Source organism: Melitaea cinxia, chromosome 2 (assembly GCF_905220565.1).
Source record: "Melitaea cinxia chromosome 2, ilMelCinx1.1, whole genome shotgun sequence".
Lineage (NCBI taxonomy): Eukaryota > Metazoa > Arthropoda > Insecta > Lepidoptera > Nymphalidae > Melitaea > Melitaea cinxia.
In genome coordinates, this window is record NC_059395.1 from 15911509 (window position 1) to 15928727 (window position 17219).

The 17219-nt window shown below is 32.2% G+C and overlaps 2 protein-coding genes across 2 annotated transcripts in view; one reads left to right on the forward strand and one right to left on the reverse strand.

Moving 5' to 3' along the window:
- Positions 1-1997: 1997 nt before the first annotated feature.
- Positions 1998-9337, reverse strand: LOC123665889 (cyclic AMP-dependent transcription factor ATF-6 alpha). The gene is made up of 13 exons (XM_045600123.1): positions 9246-9337; positions 8939-9122; positions 7776-7894; positions 7422-7516; positions 7274-7337; positions 6921-7183; positions 6061-6236; positions 4949-5099; positions 3901-3998; positions 3704-3798; positions 3269-3469; positions 2798-3190; positions 1998-2396 (listed from the first exon to the last, which is right to left on the reverse strand). Exons 1-13 carry the CDS (start codon positions 9325-9327, stop codon positions 2017-2019), a joined length of 2301 nt encoding a protein of 766 aa, XP_045456079.1. The 5' UTR covers positions 9328-9337; the 3' UTR covers positions 1998-2016.
- A 532-nt stretch (positions 9338-9869) lies between these two features.
- LOC123665765 (probable E3 ubiquitin-protein ligase HERC2) overlaps positions 9870-17219 on the forward strand; it is a 58021-nt gene continuing 50671 nt past the window's right edge. Inside the window, exons 1-16 of the mRNA XM_045600029.1 lie at positions 9870-10284; positions 10363-10537; positions 10898-11042; positions 11226-11393; positions 11785-12054; positions 12297-12452; positions 12677-12805; positions 12892-13012; positions 13121-13289; positions 14660-14870; positions 15286-15434; positions 15755-15914; positions 16168-16265; positions 16348-16503; positions 16765-16870; positions 16961-17066. Of these exons, the coding sequence (XP_045455985.1) occupies positions 10048-10284; positions 10363-10537; positions 10898-11042; positions 11226-11393; positions 11785-12054; positions 12297-12452; positions 12677-12805; positions 12892-13012; positions 13121-13289; positions 14660-14870; positions 15286-15434; positions 15755-15914; positions 16168-16265; positions 16348-16503; positions 16765-16870; positions 16961-17066 (2556 nt within the window). The 5' untranslated portion in view covers positions 9870-10047. The remainder of the gene's footprint in view (positions 10285-10362; positions 10538-10897; positions 11043-11225; positions 11394-11784; positions 12055-12296; positions 12453-12676; positions 12806-12891; positions 13013-13120; positions 13290-14659; positions 14871-15285; positions 15435-15754; positions 15915-16167; positions 16266-16347; positions 16504-16764; positions 16871-16960; positions 17067-17219) is intronic.

Here is a 17219-nt window from a genome sequence, read left to right on the forward strand (position 1 = left end):
TACATACTGTAACACCGAGGAAATGTTTATTTCACACTAGTACAATTTTACATACTTTGAAACAAAAACATTATCTACTGAAAAGTATAAAATATTTGTGATAAACTTATATGAATACTATAAAATCTATTATATAGATATTATTTAACAGAAACATAACAATTACATAGCCTTATAGCGTAGATACAAAACTTAGTGATTTTATTTTTTCTGTATAATTATGACTTATGGATTATTAAAAATAAAAGTAGAAAAATATAGATTACATTTTGAAATCTCTAATATGTTTACATAATTATTTAGTAAAGTAACAATATATAAATTAAAATACATATTTGAGTACTAAATATATTTTCGTAGAAGTGTTATTATAAGAGCATTTAGACCCCGGTAAAAGTACATAAAAATGATATATAATTGCACACTTTTTATTATACCACAGTTCATTATTCTTATAATTAACATAAAAGATTTTGAAACAATAAACAATATTGCCCAATAAACATTTGAAAATCAAAATAAAAACTGTTATATAATATACATACATATTTTAACAAAAATATTAAAATAGTTATTTAAAAAAAATGATTACTTATAAAAGTATTAAATTTATATTTCAGTCGCGACAACTTAATTTTAAGCAAAATAAAAATTGTTAATAATATAACAAACCTACGTACAAAAATTTCTACATGAAATCTGTGACATTTGATGCCTGCTATAAGCAGATGTTTAGTTTATAAATGTATTTTTGTTTCTTTCGTAGTTGTCAGTTTCAGTTGTTATTATAAACAATTTATGTCATATTATGAAAATATCAGCTAAATTGCGGAGAGGTGAGGCGCCCGTAGGAGCCCGAGCTGCAATAACCGCTGCTGCCTGAATTAGTACCTCGGGACAAGACTTTTAGGGTTGACGCATGTTTGTTTTAATTTATAAGCAGTTAAAATGTTTCATACTACCTGTGCTGTGAGAGATTGCAGATCGTCATACCGCATAGAGATCTGCGATTTTATCAATTTCCGCAAAAGGAAGAAAGATAAATATTTTTAATATTATTTGATACAGCTTAAAAATTTGTCATATTTTTAATTAACTAATTGCCAACGTAAACAAAATAGTTCACGTAAAAGACAAACGTTGAACAAAACATAACTCAAAATATATCAGACGAAACATTACCTATTTCTATTTTTTTAAAATATGTATTTAACTTGCAATGTACATAATAACGTACGATGTTTGTTTGTTAGGGTAGAATCCTTAATAATGAATTTCAATAAAATAAATTTCAAATCCAGAAAATCTAGAAACCGAAAATATTTGTCCGTCGCCCATTTATAACAGGTGATTAGGAAATTCATTTATTATTCATTAATTAATATGATTATTTTACATAATATTATATAAAAGATTGTAAAGCTCTATTTGAATTTATCTCCGCTAAATGCCTTATTGTATTCGTTGCTATGAAGAACGTCAATAAATGCCTAAATAATAATATTATATCTATACAAATAAATAAAATTGGAGTCTGTTTGTAATATTAAAAGAACAGCTTTTTACAAAATGCATATGGATGTATACACGGTACATATACCAAAATAACATTTTTTACAATATTTGTCGGTCTGTTTGTTCCCGACTAATCTCTGAAACGGCTGGACAGATTTTGACGGGATTTTCACTGGCACATAGCTGATGTAATAATAATTATTTTAGAAATTTATTTATTTTATAACTCTGTAAACTGAACAATAACTTTTTTGTCAAATTCCACGCGAAGTCGCGAGCACAGCTAGTTTTAATTAAATTATAAAATCAAACTGTGACAATCCCTCGTGCTTACATAATAAATATCAAAGGCGTTGGACTACTGTATGTATTAGTACACTGTGCATAGGCACAGTGTACTACGTAACATGCCCTTAGTATTAGGACCTTCAAGTGACCTTTAAGTTCATTTTTAAGTTTTAAAAACAAAAGTAAGTACATAATAGATTGTCAGTATGTTTATTAGAGCGAACTATTAGAAGGTTTTTTTAATACTTTATTATTTAAATAATTTTTTATACTATCACTTGATTTGGGGATCAAATACTGTGTGAAGAAATCATTTTTATTTAGTTCATCATTGCTATTCACGTCATTATTCTTCTTAAAATTATTGGAAAAATTATTGTTTGTATTGTAAATTATCTCATTTAGACTAGTGTCAACTTTGAATCTTTTTAACTTTCTATTTTCCGGAGTCATATTGACTTGTGTGGATTTACTGTCGTCTTTCGAGTTTCGAAAGCTCTCTGGTAAGGCATCCGACTTTAACTTGACTAGAGTAGTATTGACGACGGAACAGTCGATTTGCATGAGGGTAACGTGATCATTCATTATAGAATCTGAAAAAAGGAAAGTTCAAATAAAAAGATTAATACAATGATTTGATGAGAATGTTCCATAAAAATTAGAGATGTTTTTATCAACTACGAACTCTCCTAAAACATTACAGTATAAACACTACTTACATACTATATATAGTGTAGTTTTATTTAAAAGAATTTCGTCTTTTTTATTATTTAGTAAATTTAGAGCTTGATTTTCGATATAATAGACACATTTTTGTTGAAATAGAGTATGGTAATAGATAATATCAGTGGCGTAGCTGGGCGTGTGAAAAATGGGTCTGCACCCACGGCCATGGATTTAAGGGGACCTCGCGATGATCCCAGACTTGACCACTAATTCATTTGATCACGGAGTGGTCGTATAGAAATATTAAATTTAAATTTGTAAAACTTACCATTGCTTGATCGAGCTGGTAAAATCAATGCCATTTTTGGCGGTCTCGTCACATTATGCGTTACAGCTGGTAACAGTAAGTGTTCTCCCTTCCCAACACCCACCACATAGAACGTATCATCTCTTCTATGTAGAGCTTGAAGTAATGCATTCCATTCACCAAAGTCATCGACATTAAACTTATTTGCCGATTTCCGTAGAGGTTTGTCATAAAGATTTTCGTAATACATGTCACTCTTTGCGAATATATTTTTTTCAGCTACTGTCTGACGTCGTAATCTCCTTAAACCCGATTTATCTCGTACGCCTTTCCCATGTTTTTGTTGAGAAATATCAATAAGGTTGCTGTCGAGGTTCAGTTTATTGAAAAGTCTGTAGGTTTCTAGTAGTCCACCTACAAATAAATCGTTTTTTTTTTTTTGGAAATCAATTGTAATATTTTCATACTTATCAAATTACCATGTGAACATACCTGTTATTTGTTTCTCGTCCAAATAAACTTTATGCTTTTTTTGAGTGTTAGTCCAATTCAATGTTTTTCCACCTCCTATCCATCGTTTTAATTCTCCCACTATTCTTATACTTTCTGTTTGGTTTATGTTTGCAAAGTCACTTATAATTGTATTTTGACAGTCTATTCCCTCAGCGCTACGATTGGTAAATGAGTCGTAGTCTGTAATTGAATTAAAATTTAAAAACAATTTAAAAACATAATTATTAAATTAAAACAAATTCATTAATGTTTCTAGTATTTCGTATAGGCTGTAAGTTAAATTAACTGGCACGATCTATGTCCAGTGACAAAGGTAAACGTGATAGGCGACATAGGTAATAGGATAAGATTGGAATTATTATAATAATCATATGGACAATAACATGCTGTATTTCAACATTAAATGTAAGTTACCTGAAGAAGGCATGTCCTTGTTTTCTTCAGCCCACAAAAGATGTCGCGAATTCACATGAGAAGAAGTAGGTCCAGAAAATGATTTCGTATTCCACCTTAAATAATAAGACAAGTACATAAAACATATAGCCAAAGGTAAAAATAGCTAAAGGATATAGAAATATTCAGAAATTAATAAAGTAGAAGTCGAAACTTACCCTAAAACATTCCAATTTAAAGAAACCATAAAAACCATGGCGAAAATTACAGCAATGTTCTTTTTGGGTATCAATATCGATGAGTCTATCCGGGGGATCTGTAAGCACATGCAGTCACTCTCATGCATGGACAATATGGCAAAAAAACAGGGCCATTCCTAAATTATGTCACAGGATTTCTGAAGCATATGTACAGTCACAATGTGTCATATAAAGCAATATCGATTTATTAAAACTTGTACCAATGCTCATTGAGTGGATAACAAAGCTACGTATTTAAATTAAGGGATTTACGTGATATCAAGAACGAATCATCTTCTCTCCACATGTTTGGAGTGCTTGTGGACCCATTGCTTTTATCTTATGACGTAATCAACATTATCAATAAATCACGTAAAACAAACGATATTATTGCGCATTTTGTAATGCCGTTCTTAAAATATATCACAATACAATAGAACTATTATTTTCATAATAGTCGTAAATTATGAATGGAACTTTTAACAATATTTTTATAAATTAAGTTTACTAATAATATATGTAAGTTTTAACAACTGAAAATTTGAAATTGTTTTGTATTTTTTACCTGGGCCTTTTTACCTTTTACCCACCCGGCTTCGCAACGAGTGTAATATTGATACTAAATATAAAATATAATAAATATTTGCAATGTAAGCGCAAAAAAATGTGTTTATTTACCACATCACATTAGAAACCTCTAAAACTATCAGTGTTCCTCTACTATATTATGCACGTATTATATAACACTTCCTCTGGAATCACTAGAGAAAACCGCATCAAAACCCGTTGCGTAGTTTTAAATATCTATATATACAGCGGGGCATACAGACAGCGGGAAGCGACTTAGTTTTATAGTATGTAGTGATTTAAAATGCATAGTCATTACTTTTTTTTCTCGAGTAAAAATTGTTATGTTCATATGATAAAAATTACAATAAAAAACTAATTTGTCTTGAATAGGAGAGACGACAAAGAATTATAAGGAAATTAACATCAGTTTAATATTCTTTCTTATCAGAAAACCAACCTTTCGACTGCGTCCATTTGATTCTAATTGGTCCTTTAGCAATTTATTTTCTAATCGTAGACGGGCAATCTCTTGATGTGCTTCTAATAGCTGCTGTTCTAAAGCAGTTACATATTCTTTCTTCTTTTGACGTGATTGACATGCAGATTCCCTGTTTTATACATTATCATTAAACAAAGAAAGAACAGTAACAGACTCTTGGGGATAGAACCAAATCAAATGCTGATTAAAATGTCCAATAAGGAACAAAAATTGAAAATTTAATTTCCACATGGCTGAAATAAGGTACTATGGTATAAAAATCTGCTAGTTTGAAGTCTTCTAGGTTTTTTTTAATTTATTTATATATATATATATATATATATATATATATATATATATATATATGTATATATATGTTTTTTCTAATTAAAAATTATATATATATCTGCCGTTGAATGTGAAGCATTTATATTTTTTATTATTCTTTGTCTGGTTTTTTAATTAGAAAAAAATATATAATTAATTGTTGCTTTACATTTAAAGAGGAAGAGGGGAGTAAAATAGGAGATGAAAGTTAATACAGAAACTCTGTATTATTGAAAGTAGTCGAACATCTTTAGTCTGGGCTTTTGATTAGAAAAAAAATTGTTTTCGGAACAATTGTTCCCGGCAAGAATCTTGATTGCTCGACGTCAGAATGGACATCGCTTTGCGCATCGCACGAAGGGCAGAATAGACACACTGGTTTTCAGTTATGTTTTATATTAAGGCATATTTTGAGCAGGAAATTTCCTGCTCAAAATATGGAGCAGCCTGACTGGCTAGTACCTCGACCTTACAGAAGATCACAGCAAAATAATATTGTTTTCAAACAGTGTTGTGTTCCTATTCGTTACTAAGGTGACCAGAGCTCTTGGGGGGAATTGGGGGATAGGGTCGTAAGCGCGCTTGCGATGCTCCTGGTGTTGCAGACATCTATAAGCTACGTTAATCGCTTACCATCAGGTGAGCTGCACGCTTGTTTGCCGATCTAGTTATATATATATATATATATATATAAATGTACTTTTCTTTTTGTTGCATCAAAAATGTTTTTGGTTTAATGTATGAGAAGAAAATTACAAACTTACCTATTCTTAATCATCCTCTGTTGCTTTTTCAAAGCTCTTATTTCAGCTTCACTGAACTGAGATATTTCTACAATGGGGGGACTCTTTGGTTCTTCTTTTATACTTTGGTTTATGGAAGTGGGTGTGTGTATTTCGGGTTTCGGATTTATCACTACATTATTTGGTGGTGGAAGTTTCTAAAATCATTTTAGTATTGTTACTAAATGAAAAAAAGGTGTAAAATCTTAATAAAAGAATAATCTAGTTTATTATAAATGTAAAAATCTGCCATACAGGTGCAGGTTTTTGAATGTCTTCCGAAACATTCAAGTTAGTATCATAATATATCAAGATATATTTCAACACATAGAGAACAAGTCAAATTTAACTAAAAACTAGTTCGGATTTGAAAATATAACAGTCGGATGTTGTATGTTTCATCTAATGGTTAGTACATTTATTCTTTCTTGTTTTATAATTAAATTTATATATTAACTAGCTGACCCCGCAAACTGTTTTGCCATATATTTTATTAACCTTCTCAATCCCCCCCCCCCCCTTTTTATATCTTACGGGAATGAAAAATAGATGTTAACCGATTCTCAGACCTACCCGATATGCACACAAAATTTCATAATATTTTATTAACCCTCTTAACCCCCCTCCCCCTAAAACTTAGGGGTATGAAAAATAGATGTTGTTCGATTCTCAGACCTACCCGATATGCACACAAAATTTCATGAGAATCGGTCAAACCGTTTCAGAGGAGTTTAACTACAAACACTGTGACACGAGAATTTTATATATCAGAATACGTGAAGCAAAAACTTTGTTGGAAATGTGAAATATGATACATGACAACAATTTTAACTAATCCTTACCTTAACGTGGTAACCATTACTACTTGTAACTTGAACTGGTCTACTTTGAGTAAGCGGAGTGATGGAAATCATACCATCCTTGGTACTCTCATCTGGTATCACAACACTTGTAGGCTTCATTATTAAGCTATTTGTTGTTCTTAATATTCTTGGTGCCTTCTTTTCAACTACTACATGAACCTTATTGTCCTCTGTCTTAATCATATTTTGTGAATTTTCATTTATCACTTTATAAATGGAATTTTGACAATGTATACTTGTAACTAAAAAAAAAAAAAAAAAAAAAAACAATATGATCAATTGGGAGTACACTTTAAATAAAATTTATATATTACATGTCATATAGTATTTACCATTACAGGGGTTAGATATAGGCTTAATAATATTTTGTTCACAATCAATTTCTTTTTTAACAACCTGAAAATAAAAATTATTAATATTCTTTGATAAATATAGATATACTATAGTGTAGATTACATTTAAAATATGACTTTATATTACCTTTATCATACCGTTTTCAATTGCCATAATAGGACTAGTCTTTTCTGTAACTGTATAGCTAATTGATGATTCTTCAGAACTTGTTCTAGTTGGCACTAAAACAAAACCATGTAAATCAAAAATATCTAAACATACAATCATATAAACCTATGTTGATTATTTAATATCTAATAAATCTTCCTATTCTTTATAGTCATTTACATTTCTCTATTAGAATAATATTACAAGAGACATTTCAATAGTTGTCGTACAAACAATTTGGAGCCCTTCAACACACATAAGTTTAGCAAAAATATATTTCGCCTATGTCTAGCAGCGGACTGTTAAAAGCTGATGGATGCATGGATATTTCACCTGATTTTTGAAGAAATAAATCAACATCCTCTGGCTTTAGCTGATTAGTAGGTTCATTTTGAAATGACCAATCAAATGGCGATTGGGATGACTGCCTGACAGATGAAGTAGAAGATCCACTGGAAAATAATAAACTTTTATACAAAAACAATATTTATATTAAAATAATATTATATTATGATGAAAAATATTTAACAATACATATTTTAAAGGCACTGATAAAAACACATTATATAGAAGAATATAATTTTTTTTATTTTTTTGTTCTTATTGTAACTCCTCATCACTTCATCACTTCAGCCTATCTCAGTCCACAGCTAGATATAGGCCTCTACAAGTTCGCGCCAAAAATGGAGTGAACTGATGTGTGTTGCCCATAGTCACTATGCTGGGCAGGCAGGTTGGTAATATTGGGATTGTAGCTCCTACCAAAGAATATTATGTGAAATTATCAATAATTATTTTATCCTTTTAAACATCTTATGTACTAATTAATTTAAAAATACCAGTGTTGTATATTGATTGTACTTTAGACAAAGATAATTACATGTATGTAACATGTATTTTTTTGTGCCATCCTTGTGGGTCTCCCCACCGTGCCATGGAGAGCACGTTAAGCCGTCGGTCCCGGTTGTTATCATGTACACCTGATAGCAATCGTTACTCATAGTAGGCAATATATCCGCCAACCCGCATTGGAACAGCGTGGTGGATTAAGCTATGATCGTTCTCCTACATTGGGAAAGAGGCCTATGCCCAGTAGTGGGATATTACAGCCTGAAGTGTAAGCGTAACATGTATTAAACATACAGTATGTTAAAAATAATTATAATTTTATTTATATAAAACTAGCTGACCTGGCAAACTTTGTATTGCCTTTTTCTTTTTAAATTTAATAATTACAGATAATAAAATAAAGCGTATCTTTTAAGTTTGATGAAACTGCACACGGTGTGCAAATTTGATAAAAATCAGTTAAGTAGTGTAGGAATTTATTGCAGACAAACAATGTGACGCTTAGTTTATATATATATAAACAAGATTAACTGACTTATGCCAAGTAAGTAGCAATATCTTAACACGAGGATTCGAATAAGTAGGGAAGCTTAAAAACAATGTTTTTATGTACTCATTTTGTAAAGGGATTTAATTCTCATTCTAACATTTTGGAATCATCTTCACTGCCCGAGTCTGAGTTACTACTTTCATTTGGAGAAGATTTTATACTTTGTACTGGTGATATAGCTGGAACCAGCCCAGCATCAGCTAAAATTTCACTTGGAGATACATCATTTACGTCTAACCATGACAATTCAGTATACTCCTTAGTAAACTGGTCTAAAAAATCTGAAAAAAATTAAATGAAACACTAAGCAAAGTTTTTGCGTAGATACATAATAATAATAAGCATGTATTAAATACAGACGACCTTGTAGGTTGCAATAAAAAAAGAAGTATAAAAAAACTTACTGAAATGTGACAAACAGAAAGTGTATTCAAGGATTAAATTAAGTCTTGCTTCAAAATTAGTAAAGCGAAAGGTCAGTAACATCTATTGTTTCGTGAAATAGTCGTAAGCGTGCACATTGCACTTTGTTTTGTAATTGACCGGATCTAACAATGTAAGTGATAGAAATGTTTTATTTACCGTACAGACCCTCCTTATTCTCAACTAGAATATCTGTATCCATGGAAATATTTGAATACAGAAGTTATTAAATATAAAATTTAATTAAATTTATAACAATACGCCTCATCAACGCGCAGATTTATTTATAATTTATATGTTTTGATTATCTGTGAAGTGTGATAGTGTCAATGTAAGTCAAAATTTTTTTTATTGTTATTGTAAGATAGATGATTATGATAATTGAGAGATAGTTATTTACTTATTTTATTCTTATTGGCAACAACACTACTATTATTCACAATTATATTATTAGAATTTTAATAATGAAAAATTAAATAAAACGACGTTATTCTGCAAAAGTTAATAATAAATGCACAAAATGTTGTCAAAAAATGTGATTAGGACCAACGCATAAAGTAACGGAACGTTGCTTTACTTTTGACATAAGACTGATTGTTTCTGATTGTTTCAGAGTTCGATTGATTGAATCAATCAAGCTTAATTTCTCAAAAAATTAACTCCAAGAGTGCAACGATGTAATGTTTACAGATTTCTAAAAGCAGTAGTATGATTTCAATGTTTTGAAATTATTCTTAATGCTATTATGTTTCTACCCTTGTATTAAACGGACCGGCCGCGAAAATGTCTGTCTCTGAAGAACAGGACGACTTCATATTTCGTCCACAACAACATTTAGATTCTAAATGGCTTAATCCTAACTTACAAGAGGCTCTTCACGATCCTGAGGCACTGTGTTCTATGTTCAATAGTTTGTTACAAGACAGGGAAATATATTTTGACGCAAGGAATGGATTGGTCAATGGTGCTGGAATTACGGCTAAACTTGGTGATAGTGGAAAATATTATTGCGGCTTACGAGTAAGTTTGAGCTGTAAATTTCGATATACACTTCTTTTTAATACCATTAAACTTCGGGTAACTAAGCACTTCTTTTAGATCTTAACATGTACTTGTTGTGATGGTCTCTGTGGGCCTCATTCTGGATGTGCATGCATACCTTGCACCGCTCTTTCTGCTGAGGAAGAACTGCGTGCCGCAATCCAATCTAAAATAGTTGCACCACCACCTTCTGTTCAAGTTATTGATGATATCAAATGGAAACTAGACCCAGGTGATAAATAATAAATAATTTTTTCTTTGATAAATGGATCAAAATAAAAACTAATAGGTTTTTCAAATTATTATATTCAATTAATTTATTAACTTTCACACCTCAGTTACTGTTTGTAGTTCTATGATTTCTTATCTAAAATATTTTTCAAGTGATGGAATCTTTAAGTTTTAAGGTGGGATACACTTATGTGTATATGTGTATAATATATATTTGAATATTTGTGTAAAAAGCAAATATTTTGTTATTCTGTTTTTTTTTTTTTTTTGTTAAACTGAGTAGTTTATGATAAAAAATAAAAAGTCTGTAAATTAAAATTGCAAACATTAACAATCTTATATTACCTATTTTTTATAAAAGGACCTGAATGTCTTCAAAATTTAATGGAAGCACTTGTATGGGAACAGCGTGTTAGAGCCATAAACACTGCTGTAAGCTGCCCCTTTATATCTCAGATCCGGCGTTTGATTGTTCTTTGTCATAGACACCTTGTAGCTGTAATAAGGTAATTCAAGCAAAACATTAAAAATGACCTCAAAATGTTTTATCAAGGAACTAACAAATGAATAAAAAAAAATTTTTTTTTTCATCTAGTCATTGTAGATTTTCTTTTCACATACATAATTCTATTGAACCATTAATATAGTGAAGTTTTACTGCTAAGTATTTGTTAACTGTTATTTTTCAGAGATCAAAATATTCATAAAGATGTTAAAAGAATAAAACTTGAAAAGAAGCCAAATCATGGTGTCAGCAATAGAGCACTTAGCAATGTTGTGAGCACATTAAACAAACCCGTTGAACTAACATCTGAATCTCAAGAAGAAAGTGAAGAACCAACTGATGATTCTGAGAGGTAGGTCATTAAGCATGTTAACAACTTTAGGTTTAAATAGTTAACTTTTATTTGGTTCACATGCTATGATACTAATATAACTTTGACACAAAGAATGCACGAGTCTGTTTAATGCTACATGCTCTGTTAAAATATAGGTAAAATTAATGTTTGTAATGTAAGGTATGTAAGGTATGTAATGTTTTGAGCAACTTTTTAACCCCTCAATGGTTATGTGGTTTGGTTTAAGACTACTTTACCTGCCATACCAAAAAATCACGTGTATTTAACTTAAACCATTTTACTACTACAAATATTTGATTGTTACAAATATTTTAGCTTTTAATAATACATGTACTGTAATAAAAAAATTATAAAAATAAAATGAAATATTTATATATTTTTTTTTAAGTGCATTCGGCCTAGCTCGAGTAGGCGCTCGTGCGGCCTTACGCCTAGCGTTATCTCTCGTACGTCGGGCTTGGCGCTGCGGCGAAGACGCAGATGTTTGCTCAGCGCTACTACGCGATGCACTTGATGCTGTACGGGCTTTACCGGACGCCGCTCTGTATGCCGGAAGTGGACAACTAAATTCAATTGCTCAACAGGCACCTCGATCGCAGAAGATATGGGCGGAAGTAGTTGACAGTGCCGCGAAATTCTTACATCAAGTTGTTGCTGGGTATTTACCTTTTTACATTACAATGTAAATTGTAGTTAAATTATAAAAATGAAATTAAACTTTTTAGCACTAGACAAAAATTTAGGTATGTATGGTTGTGCCTGCATTTAATTTGAACTTTTAGCAAAAAATAGACATACAGAGCGGTCTCGTAAAACTCACGATTAATATGGTCTAACCGACTTTTTAATATTATTTAAACTTTTATCTGTATGTTTTTTTTTTTTTGTCTTAAATTGCAGTGAATTAGGTTGCAATGTCCCTCAAGGCGACTGGCGCACGTCATTGTGCGTGTGGGTTGAGCTTTGCGCGCGACGCGCCGAGCTGCCAGCACTTTTAAAAGCTGCTGATGTCCTCGTAACCTTACCGCCGAAACAGAAGAGACAAGTAGATAATAGGTGCTGATTATTAAATTAATTTTATTAAAACTTTTTCAATGCTTGCTCTTGCAATGCTTTTTCAATGCAACTACGAATATAAAATGAACAATTTACATTCTTAGTAATTTTTATTGTTTAAAGTTTTTAGTGAATATGTTATAGAATAGAAGAGTGATAAATTTTTTTGATGATATTCTCTATATTATATATAATCATTTCTTTAATAGATTTCATTATTTCAGAATTGTTTTAGAAGAACGCACAGCACCATTAGGGCCATTCTTGAGACGTATGGCGAAAGTGTTAGCTCCAAATCCTATTGTTAATTCTGAACCTAGTACTGAAAGTAACCTAACAGAAGCATATCTGAAGTGAGTTTAAGCTGAATAAGTTTAAAATTTATAAATATTATGTATATTGTAATGACTTTTTATTTAATAATTAAAATACATTTTAGAGATTTGAATATTCCAAGTGGCGATGGACTGATGAGTGTGAGAAAGGCCGGTATTGCATTGCTCTGTCATATAGACAGATTAGGTGCTCCTTTACTGCCTCCCTTGAAAGGATTTGTGACAGTAAGTTGTTCTTTTTTAAAGTAAATTGTAACTTCTTGTAGAATATTTATTTTTCTTTAAGTACAAATACCACAAAAAGATGATAAATTTGTATTTTTATGTTTGCAGTGTACAGAATCTGCGCAAGAAGTAGTTTCCATAGGAACAGGACTATTACAGTTGGGAAGTCTAAGAGTCCAACAAATTGCCTGTGCTGAAAAATTAGCTCTTTTGTTGACTCATGATGGTGCAGTTTATACTTTGCCATATGACACTATGACACCTCATCTAGTACCAGGTAAAAGTAATCTAATTAAACTATTTCAAGATCAAGAGACTGATTATAATATATGATATAATATATCAGCCTATTGCAGTCCACTGTTGGACATATGCCTACACAAGTTTGCGCAAAAAATGGGGTGAACTCATGTGTGTGGCCCATAGTCATCACACTGGGCAGGCAGGTTGGTTGGACCGCAGGGCTATCTTTGTCGCACGAAGATGTTGCTGCCCGTCTTCGGCCTGTGTATTTCAAAGCCAGCAGTTGGATGGTTATCCCGCCATCAGTCGGCTTTATTAGTTCCTAGATGGTAGTGGAACTGTGTTATAAGATAAATAAATATTTTTTTTATTTATTTCTAAATTCTTCAAGACGTCGCTAGTAATATAGTTAACATTTTTTTATGTCTATTTTAAATTTTTATTCTCATCCAATTCTTAGCTAAGAAACATCTTTTGAATGTTGTCTATTATCTATAGAATGAAATTTGATTTTACTTAAATGAAATGTTGTTTTGCACGGGCTATTTTCCGCAACTCGACGTCTTAGTGCGCCTTTTTTAACCGACTTCCAAAAAAGGAGGAGGTTCTCAATTCGACTGTATTTTTTTACATCAGAACTTTTGACCGGGTGGACCGATTTCGACAAATTTTGTTATAATCGAAAGGTGGTGTGTGCCAATTGGTCCCATTTAAATTTATTTGAGATCTAACAACTACTTTTCGAGTTATATCTAATAATGCGTTTTTACTTGACGCTTTTTTTGTCGACCTACGTTGTATTATACCGCATAACTTTCTACTAGATGTACCGACTTTAATAATTCTTTTTTTGTTGGAAAGGGGATATCCCTAGTTTGGTACCATGATAAGGAAACCAGGATCTGATGATGGGATCCTAGAGAAATCGAGGGAAACTCTCGAAAATCCGCAATAACTTTTTACTGGGTATACCGATTTTGATAATTTTTGATTTAATGAAAAGCTGGTGTTCATCATGTGGTCACATATAAATTTTATCGAGATCTGATAACTACTTTTTGAGTAATCTTTGATAACGCGTAGTTACTCGACTATGATTTCGTCGATCTACGTTGTATTACTCGTCGATGTAATTGAAGTCGGTTTTTTTTTCGTTTGCGAGCAAACACAATTATTGCGTGTAATTAAATGAAATATAACACGTAGTTTTTTTATTCAGTATCTCTTAATACTGCAGATAATAAAGAATTCATTACTTTGAGTACTTTAGTCAGGTTATAATAGATTGGAAAAAATATTTTGCCTTAGATACCATGTTTATAGGGAACATAGAAGTGGTAATAAATATCAAACAATAAATTCAGAATTGGGAGGGACAGTCATAACCTGGTAACTACTCCACAGGCTTGGAGAACAAGAGCATCACGCAAGTGGCGTGCCACCCGGCGGGGCGGCACTACCTGTGCCGCTCGGCGTGCGGCGGCGCGTGGTCGTGGGGCGCGGGCGAGGACGGGCGGCTCGGCCACGGCGACACGGCGGCGCGCGACCTGCCGCAGCCGCTGCACCACCTCGCGCACCACGACGTCGTGCGCGTGGCCGCCGGGCCCGCCTGCAGGTCCTGTCTAAAATACCTTCATACGGCTAAATATCTACATGTGGCAGAGTAAGCATTGCATTGAAAAAAAAAACAATATATTATTGATAAAGCAACCACAGATGTACGATTTTCTTCAAAATGAGGTGAGGTTAGTGACGCTCTCTGTTCCCACCGAATGTGGTATTTTTTTTTTTTGACAAAATTCGCAAATATTATTTAACAGGTCGAATTTGGCAAAAATGGAACATTTTAAAAAACAATTAATAAATTGATAAAACAATGTGAACTTCTAGGCGCTTGTGATGCTATTATGATTCAGGTGACCTTTTAAACTGCTGCCAGGGGTAGGTGTTCCGGTTTGTCTCTTCCAAGATCCAGGAATGTTATTCGATGGGCTGATACTTAATTATAATTAGTAACTATTTATTTACAGTGCAGTAATAACATCCCGCGGGGCTCTGTACACGTGGGGCCGCGGTGCTCAAGGCCGCCTCGGTCACGGCACTATTGAAAACTGCCTAACACCGCAACCTGTTGCATTCAATGCTCATAACATTGAACGGATCATCGATGTTGCACTTGGTATGTATTATAAAAAATCTTCATATCTTTTTTACATTACATATAATAATAAAATGGTTATAATATAATGAAGTGACTAATTGTATAATTCAGTGTGTCATTCAGTATAGAGTTACTGAAATACAAGAGTAGATATTTTAATACAGTTATCTCACTTTAACGTTTACAAACAAAAATATATATGTAAATTTAAAATGCTTTTTTGTGCAAAAAATTGTTAGTCAAAGAATCGCGCCAAAATTATTTAAATTTGTTGTAATATAAGATACTATCAGTTCTATAATTGTAACAATTGACATAATTTAATTCATTAATCATAGGTTGGGGAGAAGGACAGACCCTCTGTTGTACTTGGGAGGGGGCGGTGCAAGTATTCGGTGACAGCGAGGGGGGGACTCCCCGGGCGTTAACAGCTCTCTCTACGTTCCGAGTCACTCGCGTCTACACGGGCGAGCATTGGCACGCTGCTCTAACAGACGGGTAAGCTACTTGTAACTTATAACACACGATAAAAATTACTTGATAGAAAAATATTTGTAGGGTATTCTTAAATCTACCCAGCTACTCATCATATTACTTAGCTTGATATTTAAACAAAGGCTTTTTTCCTGCATAAACTCCAGTTTTCAAGTCGAGTGGTAGAATCATTTACTTCTGCAAATTTCCGGACATCAGAAATGTAGAATTATCTCAGTTTATTTAAAAAAAAAAACTTACATGTTAATTTTTACAGAGGACAAGTTTACACATGGGGAAAAGGCGATGGGTATCGATTAGGACATGGAGACACTGAATCCATTAAGATACCAAAACATGTTGAAGCACTTGAAGGTGTGCATGGATTTTTAACAACTTTAACTTATTACTTTGAAACACGATTTTCTAAATTTTTAAATATAAATTTTGATTTTAGGGATAAAAATAATCGATCTATCACTTGGCGTATCGCACGCCATCGCGCTTTCGTCCGAAGGAGTCTTGTATGCATGGGGAACACAGGAAAAAGCGCAGATTTCGAACTCAGTTCCTCAGCCGCTAAATGTATTTAATCCTTCATTCAAAGCCAATGGTAAGTCTATTGTTATTAGGAAATTATTATCTACTGACTGACTCGCTGATCTTCATACCGCCAAATTTTTTACATTACATATACATTTTTCTTGTATATATAAACCTTGTCTTGACTGAATAACACACCAGAAAAAAAAATATATCCAATTTGCTTTAGTCTTTCGGAAGTTAGGCGCGTTCATACATTTCGGCGATTAATTTTTATTTATACAGATAAACTATGTGTCTTAAATAATACTGATGTTTTTGAAAATTAAAGGTGTGGCAAGTGGGCTAACTCAAATATTAGCTTGGAGCGAGGAAAACCCTAGAGATCTTCCTTCATCTCTTCCTTTTGTTATTGATTTATCTGAAAATACTTTTAAGTGAGTATATTATTGATTATTGTTTTTACTATAAATCATAGTTAAACGTATATACGTCAAATATATATTTGATGGCCATCATTGTTTCAGATATTTAGAACGGCTTTTAAGAATAGTTGTGGAACAAAGCGGTACGGCTGATATAAATGATAATGAATGTTTAGCAATCTCCTGTTTGAATCTCTTTAGGTTACAAGTAAGTTATTTTGTTTATTTTACTTATTTCAAATAATCTATATATACCTTTTTGGTGTATAATATAGGCATTTTAATGAAGCAGATTTTATTCATTAGATTTTACTCATATTATGAAAATATGAGCTGTGTGGTAAGAGGCAACTTGGAGCTT

What these genes read in the sequence shown, in the direction of transcription:
- LOC123665889 (XM_045600123.1), bottom strand. Translation starts at nt 9,327, where the DNA reads ATGTTACTGACCTTTCGCTTTACTAATTTTGAAGCAAGACTTAATTTA. An exon ending in AGTGAAGATGATTCCAAAAT is followed by an intron (nt 7,895 to 8,938) that starts GTTAGAATGAGA and finishes ATTATTTTCCAG; the next exon opens with TGGATCTTCTACTTCATCTG. An exon ending in CAAGGACATGCCTTCTTCAG is followed by an intron (nt 3,470 to 3,703) that starts GTAACTTACATT and finishes ATTCAATTACAG; the next exon opens with ACTACGACTCATTTACCAAT.